The sequence below is a fragment of the Phascolarctos cinereus genome, unplaced genomic scaffold (assembly GCF_003287225.1).
Source record: "Phascolarctos cinereus isolate Bilbo 61053 unplaced genomic scaffold, phaCin_HiC Scaffold_5;HRSCAF=322, whole genome shotgun sequence".
Lineage (NCBI taxonomy): Eukaryota > Metazoa > Chordata > Mammalia > Diprotodontia > Phascolarctidae > Phascolarctos > Phascolarctos cinereus.
In genome coordinates, this window is record NW_027555958.1 from 235543472 (window position 1) to 235557898 (window position 14427).

General features: G+C 43.6%; 1 protein-coding gene across 4 annotated transcripts in view; it reads left to right on the forward strand.

The window, feature by feature from the left end:
• The first annotated feature begins 6325 nt into the window (after positions 1-6325).
• MOCS1 (molybdenum cofactor synthesis 1) overlaps positions 6326-14427 on the forward strand; it is a 41946-nt gene continuing 33844 nt past the window's right edge. For 2 of the 4 annotated variants that reach the window (XM_020999547.2, XM_020999548.2), the window contains exon 1: positions 6327-6543. In XM_020999547.2, the coding sequence (XP_020855206.1) occupies positions 6421-6543 (123 nt within the window). In that variant the 5' untranslated portion in view covers positions 6327-6420. Of the gene's footprint in view, positions 6544-14427 lie in introns of all 4 variants that reach the window. The other 2 variants (XM_020999551.1, XM_020999549.2) reach the window with 2 other exon arrangements.

Genomic DNA, 14427 nt, shown 5'->3' on the forward strand with positions numbered 1-14427 from the left:
GGGAAAAAAAATGTGTTTAACAACCAGGTCTGACCAAAAGTGGAATGAGCTACCTTCAGAGAGGGTAAGTTCCTCTTCTTAGAGGGTCTTAAGTATTAATCAATTAACAAGCATTTATTAAGTACCTACTCTATATCAGGCACTGTGCTAGGCACTGGGGATGAAAGTATAGATAATGAAATAATCCCTACCCTCAAGAAGCTTACACTCTAATAAGAGAGACAAAAGTACAAAAATGACAATAATAAGACATGTATCAGTACATACAGAATAAATACAAAGGGACTACATAAAAATAAATGTGAAGTAGTTAAGCACAAGGTAGTTTGGGATGAAGGAAGCTAATCAAAATGACTCTAATGTACCACATCACACCTATCAGACTGGCCAACATGACAAAACAGGACAATGATAAATGTTGGAGAAGACGTGGGAAAATGTGAACACTGATGCATTGTTGGTGGAGTTGTGAACTAATCCGACTATTCTAGAGAGCAGTTTGGAACTATGCCCAAAGGGCTATAAAATTGTACATACCCTTTGACTCACCAATACCACTTCTAGGGCTATATAACAAAGAGATCATAAAAACAGGGAAAAGACCCATGTGTACAAAAATATTCATAGCAGCTCTTTTTGTGGTGACAACAAATTGGAAATTGAGGGGATACCCTTCAATTAGAGAATGGCTGAACAAGTTGTGGTATATGAATGTAATGGAATCCTATTGTGTTATAAGAAATGATGAGCAGGCAGACTTCAGAAAAACCTAGAAAGACTTATAGGAACTGATGCAGAGTGAAGTGAGCAGAAGCAGGAGAACATTGTACACAGTAACAGCTACACTGTGTGATGACTGACTTTGATAGACTTGGCTCTTCTCAGCAAGGCAAGGATCTGAGACAGCTCCAAAAGACTTAAAAGAACTATGGAGTCTGAATGCAGATAGAAGCATACTATTTCCTTTCCTTTTCCTTCATTTTATTGCTTCATTCTTATGGTTCCTTCCATTAGTTCTAATTGTTCTTTACATTATGACTAATGGGAAAATATGCTTAATATGAAAGTATAAGTAGAGCCTATATCAGATTGCACACTGTCTTGGGATGGGGAGAGGAGAGGGAGGGGGAGAAAATTTAAAACCCAAAATCTTATGAAAGTGAATGTTGAAAACTAAAAATAAATAAATTAATTATTTTACAAAAAGAAAAAAAAAAGAACAGGTGTTTGGGCTGTGCCTTAAGGGAAGAGAAAGACTCTGTGAGATTGGGGTGAGGAAAGAATGCATTCCAGGATGTCCAGCACAAAAATACAGAAAAAGGAGATGGTGTTTCTTATATATGAGGAACAGAGAGAAGGCCAGTTGGGCTGAGTCATAAAGTGAAGGAAGGGGAGTGCTCTTCAGTGATGCTGGAGATAGGTTGGGGTAAGGTTGTAGAGGGCTTTAAAAACTAAACAGAGGAATTTATAGATATAGGAAGCCACTGCATTGATTGAGGAGGGGCACCACATGGTCACACCTAAGCTTAAGGACAAGCGTTTTGGCAGAAGGGTGTAGGATGTACTGGAGTAGGGGAAGATTTAAAGTAGGTGGACAATTAAGAGGTTGTTGTAGTAATCTAGGAATGTGATGAAGGTGATAAATACATAGGAGGTGATGAAGACCTGAAATGAGGTAGTAGCTATAGAAAGATGGTGATGCCTTCAATAGAAATAGGAAAATTTGGAAGAGGGGAAAGTTTGGAGAGAAAGATAGTGATCTATGTTTTGGACATGGTGAGTTTATGATGTCTCTGGGACATCCAGTTTGAAACAACTAATAGGTGACATGGGACTGGAGCTCAAGGGAGAGCCTGGGTTGAATAGATCTGAGAGTTATGTAAGTAGAGATGATAGTTAAACCCACGGGAACTAACGAAGTTATCTCTTCTCTACAAGGGCCTGAAAGAAAAGGGAGAAATAAACAGGAACCAGGACCTAGACTTGTGGAAAACCCAGAGTTAGTGGGTATGATATGAGCCGGCAAAGAAGACTCAGAAAGATCAGTCAGATAAATAGGAGGAGAACCAGGAGAGAGCAGTGTCATGAAAATCCAGAGAGGAGAGAATATCCAGGACAACAGGAAGGTTGACTGTCAAATGCAGGTGATAGGTCAAGAAGGATAAGGACTGAGAAAAGGCCATCAGATTGGCAGTTAAGGGATCATTAGTACCTTTGGAGAGAGCAATTTCATTTGAGTCCTGAGGTCAGAAGTCAGGTTACAAAAGGTTGAAAGGTAAGGGGAGAGAAGGCAGCAAGTGCAGACACATTTTACAAGGAATTTGTCTGAGAAAAGGAAAAAGGTATGACAGTATCTTTAGGGGATGATTGGGGTTCAGTGAATTTTGTTTAAGATGGAGAGACTTGGGCATGCTTTAAAGCAGTAGGGAAAGAGGGAAAGATAGGGAGAAACTGGTGGTGGAGAGAGAGAGAGACAGAGACAGAGACAGAGACAGAGAGACAGAGAGAGACAGAGACAGAGAGACAGAGAGAGAGACAGAGAGAGAGAGAGAGAAGGAAAGGAAGAAAGAAGGAAAGCAAGCAAGCAAGCAAGAAAGAAAGAAAGAAAGAAAGAAAGAAAAAGAAAGAAAGAAAGAAAGAAAGAGGAGGGATTAGGATCAAACACACATATAGATGAGTTGGCCTTGGCAAGGAAAAGGGCCATTTCTTTTAGGGACTGAAGGAAAGGAGGAGAGAGTGGGAAATAATGTCAAGGGATTTTATAATGATAAGAATGAGAGGAGAGGGACCTTATCAGGCCTCAATTTTCTCAATAAAGTAAGAGGCAAGGTCCTCAGCTAATGGGGGTAGAGGAAGCTTCAGGAGGGAAAAGGTTTGGAATAGTTTCTCCAGGGAGTGATGCTTTTTGCTCAGTTTTTTCAGTCATATCCGACCCTTCATGACCTCATTTGGGGTTTTCTTGATGAAGCTACTTGGAGTGGTTTGCCGTTTCCTTCTCCAGCTTACAGATGAGGAAACTAAGGCAAACAGGGTTAAATAACTTGCCCAGGATCACAAAGCTAGTAAGTGTCTTAGGCTGGTTTTGAACTCAGGTCTTACTGACTCCAGGCAGGGCACTCTATCCTTTTTGCCAACTAGCTGCCTATGGGGAGTGATACAGGGAATCAATTAAGAAGGAATAAAAGGATTGCCTTGGTGTAGCAAGGGCTCATTTGTGTTGGATAAAATGGATTTATCGTGTAACCAATCAGCATAGTCACTCATGACTCCTTCCAGATTCATGAACAGGATCAGAGGAAGTGAAAGAGGGAGTAATGTAAGGCAGAGTTTGGCAAAATATGAGGGGGAAAGGTCAAGGGGTCAAGACATTCAAGCACAGAGGACAGTATAGATTCGAAATGGCTAACTATTGGGTTGAGATTGGAAAGGGAAAAAAGTAAAGTCAGATCAGAAGTTGTCATGGCCTTAGGAAATCCCAAGAGGAGGGGATGATTGGAGATCCTAATGAAGATAAAGAATAGATTCAGAGGAGTGAATCAAAATGGTAGGAGGTTGTGGTCAAATAGGAAATGTCAGAATTTTTAATTAGGGAAGTGGAACACTTTGGGAATAATGATGATAATCTAGAGTATGACCAATCCCTATGTGTGACAGAAGTGGAGTGAGGGAGTAGATCTTGGCATTTAAAGAGGCTAAGGAATTAGTAACAGGATGACCATTTGTTGTAGTCTTGAAGATTCTATCCCCACAATATTTTGCATCTGTTCCCTTCTTTTCACTCATATAGCAACCATTCTTATTCAGGCCCCTCATTACTCTCACTTATTCTGCTTTGGTCTGTCTGACTTCTCTTCCCTTGAATCCTCCCACACAGATATAAACACAATTTTCCTTAAAGCACAGGGGCCTGATCATGTCACTCCCTTGCTTAAAAATTTTCATTGGCTCCTTATTGCCTTCAGGATAAAATACAAACTCCTCAGCTAGACATTTAAAACCTTGCATAGTTTGGTTCTGACCTACCTTCCTGAACTTATTTTACATAAGTATATTTACCTGTAAATTTATTTATAAATTTATTTGCTTACAAATATACTTCCCTCTAAACATTCCCTATTTCAGGCAAATTGGCCTATTTGCTGTTCCCCAAACTCAGTATCCTATTTCCCATCCCTTATACATGCTGTCACCCTATACCTGGAACATATTCCCTCCCAGCCTCTGTCTCAAAGATTCCTTATTGTCCTTCTTTAACTTAACTTTCTTCCTTAACTTCCTCCCCATAGCCTTTCCTGTTCTTTTAAGTTGTTAGTATTCTCTTCCAGCACAGACTATACTGTATTGCCTTGTCTGTTTTACATGTATTCGGCAGAACATATGCAAGGGCAGATCTTGTCTTTGTACCCACACACAGAGCCTGGCATATAGAAGACACTTAAATAAATGGTGAATTGAATTGATGTTGACGAAGGAATTTCTGGTCACTGATGAACTCTCAGGTGTTGGGGGGAAAATGGTTGGACTAGATAGCCTTTGGATACCCTTCCAAAACAGTCTTTCTTCCTTAAGTCATTCTGAATCTTTTCTTAAGCTCAAAAGACCAGGTTGCCTTCATGCTGCACTTCCCATGGTTACTCAGAATTCTCAAGTGTGATGTCCCAGGGGACATCAGAATACCTTATGTTCTAGACTTTGACCCATCTACCTAGCCTCAACTCAGCTAAAACTGGTATTATGCAACAACAAAAAATAGTCTGGATAACAGTGCCATGACAGCTATCTGGGAATAGGAATGTGGGAAAGGAAATAAATCAATGGCTAAATATGATTGACTGTCCCCTCCCACGTGACAATGCAGCCTGGGCCATCTCTGGGGACCTTGGAGGTTGGGGAGAGATACCATAAGGGAACAATTGAATTTAGAATTGGAAGGAAAAGCAGGGGTGGGGGAACTTGTGACCTCAAGGCCACATATGGCCTTCTAGGTCCTTGGGTGCAGCCTTTTGACTGAGTCCAAGTTTTACAGAAAAAAATCCTCCCATTAAGGGGATTTGTTTTGTGAAGTTCAGATTCAGTCAAAGGGCTGTATTTGAGGACCTAGAGGGCCACATGTGGCCTTGAGGCTGAAGGTTCCCCACCCCTGCTCAAAGCCTTTCATAACTGAGCCCCCTTCTACCTTTCCAGTCTTCTTACACCTTACTCTCCAACATATACTCTTCAGTCCAGTAACACTGGCTTCCTCCTGGCTATTCCAAGAACAAGTCACTCTGTCTCTTGGCTCTAGCCATTTTCATTGGCTGATCTCCATGTATCTGATGCTTTTGCTCCTGCACTCCAACTACTGTCCTCTCTAGCTGCCTTTAAATCCCAGCCAAAATCCCACCTTCTACAGGAAGCCTTTCCCAACCCCTCTTAATTATAGGATCTTCCTTATGTTAATTATTTCTAATTTGTCCTCTATATAGCTTGCTTTGCATATATTTGTTTTCATGCTATCTCCCCCCCATTAGATTGTAAAGTCTTTGAGAGCAGGGGCTATTTCTCTTTTATTTATATTCTTTTCACTTTGCAAAGTGCCTGGCACATAGTAGACGCTTAATAAATGTATTGATTGATTGATAGAAATCATCCAGCTCACCACCACCACCACTACCACCACCTCATGTAGAAAAAGAAACTGATTCCTGGAGTAAAGTGACGTCTTGCCCAATTGGGGTTAAACAGGTAAGTATCAAAGTCAGTAGTTAGATAACATCTTCTGACTCCAGTCTATTGTTCTATCTATTAAACTGCACTGGTTCCCAAGAACAGAAGGCCCTCAAGAGAAATTTGCCCAATGTTTTAAATCTGGCCAGAGCCAGGTCTCTTAATATGTGCCACGTACGGTGCTAAGTGCTGAGAATATAAGTACAAGCAAAAAGAAAGTCCTTGCCCTCGGGAAGCTTAAATTCTTTCGTGAGTAATCATGAGAAGGGATTAGTTTAAATTTTCCTTTCTATTTAAGCATGGATCGGTTTCACTCTGCGTGGGTGTGGAGAGCACCCACGTTGTCAGTCTCTGGAGAGGCTGGACAAGGCCCCCTAACAAGCCCAAAGCACATTCCTGGGCAAGAACCTATTCATCCAGGCCTTGATGGAAACCAGGCAGCGGAGTTATAATCCACACCCAGGCTAGTTGCCTCAATTCGGGGTCACACCAACAGGGCTGAGAAGCGTTCTACCCTAGCTCGAAAGAGCCTGGAACTACAAGTCCAGAAGGCATTGAGGCACCGACGCGACTACTGATTGGCTGCGCGGGCCTCGCCCCCGCCCGCCTCTCCGGATTCGGATCTCTGCAGGGGGTAAGTAGGGACTGAGCTAGCCCTGTTCGCAGCTGCTCGGAAGCCTTGGTCGGGACGTGGACTGGCTGCTTTCTGGCCCCATGGCTGTATGGTCAGTATCCCGGACGCTCAGGGGGCTCCTGCAGGCTGCCGGTCGGGGCTGCAGTTCAGGGGCCCCCGCCACGCTGCCTCGGAGTGGGGAGCCGGCTTTGCAAGAAGCCGAGGTGAGCGAGCCCCTCTGGGCATCCAAACTTCCCTCGGGGAGGTGGTAGTCCAGGCCCTCCGGAGAGATGCACCCCCACGCCCGGCCCCGTTAGCGTCTGCCCTCTTATGCTTCTGCAGGCACCCCCAAGCGCTTAGGAGATGGGGAAGAGTCGGAGGTGATTGGATGCACGCAGTGGACTGGGTTGGGGTGAAGTGAGGTAAAGAAGGGGCACCCCAGAGGCTCTGCAAACCCGAGGACTGCAGGGGCAATGACTTTTGCTAAAAGGGAGGTCAGAGTGCCTGTGGTCCAAACCCACCTGCCCTCTATCCCTCACCTGTCCAATTCCTGTTCAGCTTTCTGTAGCTGTGATAAGGAATATGGGAATGTTGCTTATTTCCCGGGATCTGCTTGACTGGGGCTGTAGAGACTTTGTGAATGGGGCAGGGTGTTGGACTATGACACCATGTTTCACTGAGGCATGAGCCTAGCACATTGTCACAAATGGTATCTTCTCTGTCCAGGCCTTTCTCCCTTGGGGGAGAAAAGGGTCTGGGCTGCTCTGGTCAAAGAGCCCATTATCCCTATAATGGCTTGGGTTCCCCCTTGCCAAGTACTCTTCTGATTAGACAAAGGGCTATGGACGGTGTTACGTAATATTCTTTGTCATTAGGATTTGTTTTTAAGTTTACAGAAAAAGTTTATCTGATAGGCAATGAAGGAATAAAGTCTGGCAGAGAGAAGCCCACATTCCTCTGGTAAGAACCCCTTCCTGTTTGGAGACAGTTTGTCATAGAGAGGCCCTCTTCCCTTGGGTGGCAACCCCTCTCTTGGAGTTACGGCCCAAACGACCCAGAACTAACTGGATTTACATCACTGGAAGGCTGAGCAGATCCTGGGGCAATGTGTCCATGGGCCCCTTTCTCATTTTCTTCTCAGAAAAGACCAAAAATGTTCCTCTGTGTGTGGGTGTGGGTGTGGGTGTGTGTAGGGGGAGAGATAGGGGCTCTATCTTAGCTCAGACCCCAGCTAACTGGGCATCAACTCGGAGACTTGTACTAAGAAGTTTGTAAATGTTGTTACTAGACTCTGACCTCAGGTGGCAGAGGAAGATGGAAACCGGATGAGTCCCTTGACAGGCCTCTTCTCCCATCAGATTATGAATTATCCCAGGCCAGGTACTGCCACTCCTGTTAAACAGGGAGCTTCTGAAGGCATGGACTTCTATCATCAAACTGGAAGTTTCAGGTCCCTAAAGGCCCTAAGCCTCTTCTATTTTTTCTTTATTAATATTTTCCTTTCTTTCTATTAGGGCGTTAGGTGGTGCAGTGGATAGAATACCAATCCTAAAGTCAGGAACTTGTTTTCCCGAGTTCTAATTTGGCCTCAGATGCTTACTAGCTGTGTGACCCTGGGCAAATCACTTAACCCTGTTTGCCTCAGTTTCCTCATCTGTCAAATGAGCTGGAGTAGGAAATGGCAAACCACTTCAGTATCTTTGCCAAGGAAGCCCCAAATAGGGTCACAAAAAGTCAGACACAACTGAAATGACTGAAAAACAACAACTTCTATTTCTCATGTTGTTTAATAGTACAAGCTTCTGTCAAGAGTAAATTGGAGGGCAGCTAGGTGGTGCAGTGGATAGAGCACTGGCCCTGAAGGAGGACCTGAATTCAAATCCAGCCTCAGACCAAACACTTGACACTAGCTGTGTGACCCTGGGCAAGTCACTTAACCCCAATTGCCTAACCAAAAAAAAAAGAGTAAATTGGGTAAATCTTTGTTGCCTATCTTAAGAGACATTATTGAGTAACCTATGGGCAACTTCTGTAGTGGGCAGCATGCAAGATGAATATGATACAGTCTCTACCCTCAATGTGTATAATAACAGAGAGTTGAGTTAGAAGGGACCTTAGAGATCCTCTATTCCATTTTTCAGATAAGGAGACTAAGTCCCTGAAAGACCATTGGATCATAGATTTAGGGATGGAAGGGATGTCCTAGAGATCATGTAACCCAACCCCCCTCATTTTATTTCTGTGGAAACTGGCCCAGAGAAGTTAATCAACTTGCCTGGGGTCACACAGGAAATAAGAGGGATAGGATTTGAACCCAGATTCTCTGATTTAGATTCAGAACTCTTCCTACACATTATTTTGCTTCCTATGTACTTATGTATTGTATGTTTATGTATATATATATACACACACACACACACACTTGAATCCATGCACTTCTATATGTACTATTTAGTGTTGCTAATTATCTTTGTATGTATATGTACATATGCAGTGGAGTTTCAGAGGAGGGGTATGCCACTATATGGTTAGGAAAGACTTCATCTTTTGTGGATGTCACAGTAGGTCTCCTGTACCTGTGCATGCCCCACCAAGATGATGGGTTCCCTTAGCATTGGGGGAAAAACAGCTACAGTTTAGTCATTTAGTGAACAAAATACTTGTTTAGTGCATACTATGTGTCAGACACTGTGCTAAGCACTACAGATAGAAAGGTAAGAACATGGACCCTGGCCTCCTCATTCTGATGGAGGAGACAAAATGCGAACAACTGTATATAGTCAAGATATATAGTGTAGCGTATTATAGCTGGAAAGGGAATCCAAAGAGCGTCTGTTCCAACCCCCCTTTTTTTTTTTTGCAGATGAGGAAACCGAGGCTCAGAGGAGTGAAGTAAATAACCCAGGGTCACACAGCTGATTAGTGTCAGGGTTGAGTCTTGAAAAGTTTAGTGTGGAGAATCTACTGCAAAACTACCTTGAGAGTTACCTGTAGCTAGGAGATACATTAAAACAGATGATACTTGTTTGTCTTCAGAAGAAGAAGCCCCCTTTTTGTGTGTGTGAAGAAGCTTCTTACATACAGAAATTCTTGGGTCAGTGTTGATATAAGCTGCCTTGGTCTGTGGGTACCTGGCTCCATGGGAGCGTAAGATCCCCATTGGTGATCTAGGACCTGGTATGCTAGGCCCTGTCCCTTATTTCAGCTCCTCTGCTTTTTTGGTTCTTATGTCCTGAGGGAGCAAGCTCAAGGTCTACACTGTCTAGTCACTGCCTTTTGGACCTCACACGCCCTGGTCTGGGCCTGCTGGCTTTGCAGTCAGTGGGAATTTTAGGAAAGTGTGAAAAATGCCAGAATGAAGTATTTTTGCATGTTTACCTCACTGTATGAGCACATAGGTTTAGGTTAGGATGGGAGCTCCCGTGGTGAGATCATGGGGAGATAGAAAAGGTAAAACACTAAAGAGTTCAAAGTGACATTTTAGCATGTGGGCTTGGTTTTTGTTATTTTTCTTTGGGGTAGGGGAGGCATGTTTGCTCTCTTGTGTGTACATGTGCATCTCTCTCTCTTTCTCTCTGTCTGTCTCTGTCTCTTTCTTTATCTGTTTGTTCCTATCTGGCTTTGGCTCTCCGTCTCTGTCTGACTCAGGTACTCTCTCTCTCTCTCTCTCTCTCTCTCTCTCTCTCTCTCTCTCTCTCTCTCTCACACACACACACACACACACACACACACACACACACACACACACATAGAAAGAAGGGGAAGTTTTTCTGGGGCACATGTGCAAGAAGAGACAGCAGAATCTGAGTAAACCACAGGTTGTACCCTTAAGGTGAAATCTCCCTAGCCCTCCCAGCCTTGCTTTACTCCTTTCCTGCTGAATCATTCCCCTTGGCTTTCTTGTTTCTTTGGTTTCTGGCTTCTTAGATTTCACTTTCCCATTCTCTCCACCCCACTGAACTTCCTCTACCCTTAGTTCTTTAGTCTGTCCTTGAGGATACACCCGGAGTGGGACACATAAGCCCTGGGGGAGGTAGGAGACCAGGATGGAAGTTTTAAGGGGAAGAAAGGAAAAAAATAAACAAACAAACCCAAACCCTGGGATAAACATGACTTCTCTAGATATCTGACCTCTTGGAGCCTTGGCCTGAGCTGCTTTGGACCATGATCAGGAATTTAGAACTGAGAGCTCAGGAAGGAGGAATATGGGCATGTGTCCAAGCTAACGCTGGCTTCTTCATCCTGCCTAGAGTTCAAGCCCTGGGGATTCCCTTGAGTTGGGTGAAGTTAGGTGGCTTCTGGTTAACAGTGGACATTGAGGAGAGGGAATGGATGCAGGGCTCAGAATTTAGAGCAGGAGCGCTTAACCTGGGGGCTCAATGAACTTGGTTTTAAGGTATAAATATAGATAGTCATTTTTCAGTATAATTGGTTTCTTTTGTTATCCTATGTATTTTATGCTGTTAAAAACATTCTGAGAAGGGGTCCATAGGCATCACTAGATGGTCCAAGGGGTTCATGTCATGAAATGGTTAAGAACCCCTGAGTTAGAGAGTGCTAACATCACTTGAAGAATTTCAGCCGTCTAGAACAAGAGATTAGCACCTAATTAGCAATGATCATTTAAAATAGGGAGCTGCCAGATGGTGGGCTGGGGTAAGCTCCTTTCACCACCCTGCTCATCTTAATTCCTGATTAATTGATGAGGTCTTTGCTTCATTTGAGTCTTTGCCCTGGTCATAAAACATTCTTGGTTGTGGCTATGGTGGAATGAAAAAGGGGAAAAAATCTAAAAGAGTTTGGGGAAGCAGCCTGATTTCCCCCTTCAGTTATCTAGGGCTCCCCAGTAACCCATACCCCCCACTTCCAAAAAAAAGACACCTTTATTAGATATGTCATCTAATCTTATAAACCTGTATTGCCTTCATAAGATAGGCACGGTGTCACTCATCCAACATACATTTATTAAGTGCATACTGTATACAGAATACTGTATTCATCATGGAAAGTGTTACAAAATTTAGAAAATGCTTAGTCCCTATCCTTGTAAAATTCACAGTCTGGCAAAAGGATTAGTCATACCACAATAGTATATGCTGATCAGTTATTCACCAAGCATTAATTATTACCTGTATTCCAGAGGAGAAACAGCAGAGAGTATTGGAGAGCCAGCTTCAGAGTTGGGAAGACCTGGGCACAAGTCTGTTGTTCAATTGTATCCAACTCTTTGTGACCCTGTGGACCATAGCACACCACTGCTGTCCATGGGGTTTTCTTTTTCTTTCTTTCTTTTTATTTTAATGGGGTTTTCTTGACAAGGATACTGGAGTGGTTTGCCTTTTACTTCTCCAGTAGATTAAGGCAAACAGAGGTTAAGTGACTTGCTCAGGATCACACAGCTAGTAAGCATCTGAAGCCGGATTTGAACTTGGGTCTTCTTGACTCTAGGCCCAGTGATGTATCTACTGAACCACCTAGCTGCCTCCTAGAGTTCAAGTCTACCTTGGACATAGATTGTCAGGACAAGATATTTAACTTTTCAGTGCCCTAGGCAACTCTAAGACTTGCAGAGGAAGAGCCAATCTATATTGGTAGAAGGGTTGTTCCCTACTAATGAGATCACAGGTCCTGGGTCCTGCCTCTTACCTCAGGCCTCTCCACAGACCCCAAAATGGACAGATAACAGGCGCTGGATACTGAGTGGTGCGGACTGATCTGACTTGGCGCGTCCTCCACAAACCCACAGAGGGTATTAGAGGTCATACCAACAGGAGAACCCCAGTCCCTCCAGTGACTGATGAATCCCTGAGGTGCAGTCATTTGCTAACAAAGAGGTACATTCATGTCTGCCTTGCTCAGGATCAGAACATCTGTAAAGCATGTTGAAATAGCTTCATTATATTGTGATAAGTCACTCAGGGACAGCCCTGAGCAAAGCTTGATTGCTTCTGGTTGGATCTCACATACCTGCATGCTCAGGGCCTTTTTTGACTGACATGTCTTGTTAGCCACAACTTATCGATATTACTCCCCTTCACATACTTTGTGGCCCAGGAAAGCTGGGCTTCTTGCTGTTCCTGACACTTGTCATTCATTGACATAATATCTTGATCTCTCTGCTTTTTATACAGTTGTCCACTATACTTTGGGCAGCTAGTGGTACAGTGAAGAGAGTACTAGGTTGGAGTCAGGGAAGACTCATCTTCCTGAGTTCAAATCTGGCCTCAGACACTTACTAGCTGTGTGACCCTGGGCAAGTCATTTAACTTCTATTTGTCTTAATCCACTGGAGAAGGAAATGGCAAACCACTCTGGTATTTTTACCAAGAAAGCCCCATGGACAGTGTGGTCCATTGGGTCAAGAAAAGACAGACACAACTGAATGATTGAACAGAACAAAATCCTCATGCCTAGAATGCCCTCTCTACTCATTCCTAGGCCTACCTCTTAGGATCTCTGTTGCCTTCAAAGCTCAGATCAAGAAGCCCTTCCTGAGTCTCCTCTCACCCCATCCCCCACTACTGACTCTTCCCATCAAATAACCTGGCATTTATTTTGCATATATTTGTGCGTGTACATGTTGTCTCCCCCATTAGACTGTAACCTTCTTGAGGACAGGACTGTCTTTTGCCTCTTTTTATTTTATTTATTTTTATTTTTTTGGTGAGGCAATTGGGGTTAAGTGACTTGACCAGAGTCACACAGCTAGTGAGTGTTATGTGTCTGAGGCCAGATTTGAACTCAGGTCCTCCTGACTCTAGGGCTAGTGCTCTATGTACTGTGCCACCTAGCTGCCCCTGTCTTTTTTTTATTCCAAGTGCCTTTTATTTATTTAGCACAGTGCTTGGCATATTATTGTTTAGCCATTCAGTTGTGTGTGACACATTTTGACCCCATGTGGGGTTTTCTTGGCAGAGATGCTAGAGTGGTTTGCCATTTCTTTCTCCAATGAATTAAGGCAAACAGAGATTAAATGACTTGCCCAAGGTCACCCAGCCATGAATACACATGGTCTTCCTGACTATAGGTCCCTGAGTCACCTAGCTGCTTGGCACATAGTAGGTGCTTGATAAATGTTTATTGATTGACATATGTACATGTCATCTCCCCCAACAGAACTTCTTGAGGGCAAGGACGATTCCATTTTTTTCCCTTTGTATCCCACATGCAGGGCAGTAGATTTTTATTATATGCTCAATTGATCTCTTTCCCTTGAATCTCTAACTGAACTGTAAAAATATGTGCTTTAAAGAGAAACCAAAAAAATGTTCTGTGAAATCTGAGCAGGAAAGACATTAATTAAAGGAGGAAGGAAAGTTAGGGCAAACTTTGGAGGAAATGACACTTTCCTTATTTTACAGCTGGGCCAATTGAAGCCCTGGGGGATTTGCTTAGGGTATGAGAGCTTGGATTTGAGCCCAGATGACCTGGTTTCCATTCCAGGGGTATGTCTGTTTTACTATCTCCCCCTCTCTCCCTCCATCACTTTCTACCAATCTTCCAAGGACCCGAGGTCTGATCTTGGCTCTGAGACTAACAGCTTTTGTGACCTTGGGCAAGTTACTTTAACTCTCTGTCTCAGCTTCAATTATAAAATGAGAGGTTTGAACCACATGGCCTGTAAAGCCCCTTATAGTTCCAGATCTGGGGTCTTTTAAGCCGTGAGCTTCTCTGATCTAGGAGGAAATGAGTCTTCTTCCTCTCCTGTGTTCCCGTGTTACATTGCCTTTAACTTATTGAACCTCAAGGAGGATCCAGTATCCTGTGTCAGGGTGATCCATGATATCAAGGAGGTCATGATAAAGGGGTGAGACAAAGAAATTGGAGGTTTGGGCTATCCCTATAAGAGTGGAGTTTGGGGTGGCTTTTCTTCTGTGTCTTCTTTCCGAGGGATGGGTTTGTGTTACTCTGTGTGGCCTCCTTCCAGGCATTTTCTCCTTTGTTCTGAACCCCATAATAGCTGAGTCTAATCCTTGCTCCTAAGGATAAGTGAAGATGAGTGATAATGGAGTCATCTTTGTACAAGCCTATGCCTGGCCCTTCCTGAGCCTCTTATCTACCCTGGGCTCTCTGCTCCTAATATACTCCCTTCTACTTCTTGGCAATGA